Genomic DNA, 907 nt, shown 5'->3' with positions numbered 1-907 from the left:
CCCCAGCGCTGTTTAGGGGCTGCTCCCAGCCCCCTCCCCAGCTCCCTGGAGCTCTCACCGTGCGCGTGGCCCCGGCAGCGCTGCAGGACTCGCACGGTCTTGGCCATCATGTGCTGTGGGTGAGGCACAGAGGTCACTGCTGCCACCTGGCCCCACCTGGATCCCCAAAATCTCTGTCCTGGCCATGGCTGTGACCGGGCCTGGCTGCAGCAGTGCCAGAGCTCTGCCTGCCAGGGCCCTTGGAGGGGTCACCACCCCGCTCTCACCATCTTCTCGAAGTTGATGAGGTTCTCGGCCAGGGTGCGATTGCCCTCGTGGATGAAGGTCATGTCTGGGGGGGTTTGGGGGTCAGAGCAGGGTCCCTGGGGAGTGCTGGGCACACCCAGGGGGTCCCCAAAACCAGACACCGACCTTTGAGCAGCAGGGGCACGAAGGGGATGATGGGGGGGCTCAGCTTGGCCACGGCCAGGCGATAGACACGGTGGTTCCACGAGGGGTCCTGGGGACAGGAGGGGAGCCGGGGGGTGCGGGGGACAGGGAGGGACAGCGGCATCCCCTCCCCATTGCTCCAGGGGCAAATCCCACTGGGAAGGGGGACACGGGGTGGAAAGGGGACACAGGGTGGGAAGGGGACACAGGGAAGGGGGACATGGGGCAGGAAAGGGGACATGGGGCAGGAAAGGGGACATGGGGTAGGGGGGCTGCACTCACCAGCATCCTCTCCAGGGCTGAGTGCAGCTTCCGGATCTTGTGGGGCAGCCTCTGTGCAGGGATGGGATCACGGGGCTGGCACCCCCCTGTCCCACCCCAGAGACCCCCAGCTGTCCCACTCAGGGACCCCCCTGTCCCACCCAGAGACCCCCGGCTTTCCCTCCCCAGGTGTTGTCCCTCCCCGCAGGCCCCCCCC

At 67.5% G+C, this 907-nt stretch overlaps 1 protein-coding gene across 1 annotated transcript in view; it reads right to left on the bottom strand.

Moving 5' to 3' along the window:
* RAPGEF3 (Rap guanine nucleotide exchange factor 3) overlaps window positions 1-907 on the bottom strand; it is a 15,587-nt gene that overhangs the window by 947 nt on the left and 13,733 nt on the right. Inside the window, exons 12-15 of the mRNA XM_031064526.1 lie at window positions 712-797; window positions 412-499; window positions 267-331; window positions 59-113 (exon numbers count right to left, since the gene is read on the bottom strand). Coding sequence (XP_030920386.1) covers window positions 59-113; window positions 267-331; window positions 412-499; window positions 712-797 — 294 coding nt within the window. The remainder of the gene's footprint in view (window positions 1-58; window positions 114-266; window positions 332-411; window positions 500-711; window positions 798-907) is intronic.

Source organism: Geospiza fortis, unplaced genomic scaffold (genome assembly GCF_000277835.1).
Source record: "Geospiza fortis unplaced genomic scaffold, GeoFor_1.0 scaffold676, whole genome shotgun sequence".
Lineage (NCBI taxonomy): Eukaryota > Metazoa > Chordata > Aves > Passeriformes > Thraupidae > Geospiza > Geospiza fortis.
This window is presented reverse-complemented; position numbering and strand designations above follow the sequence as displayed.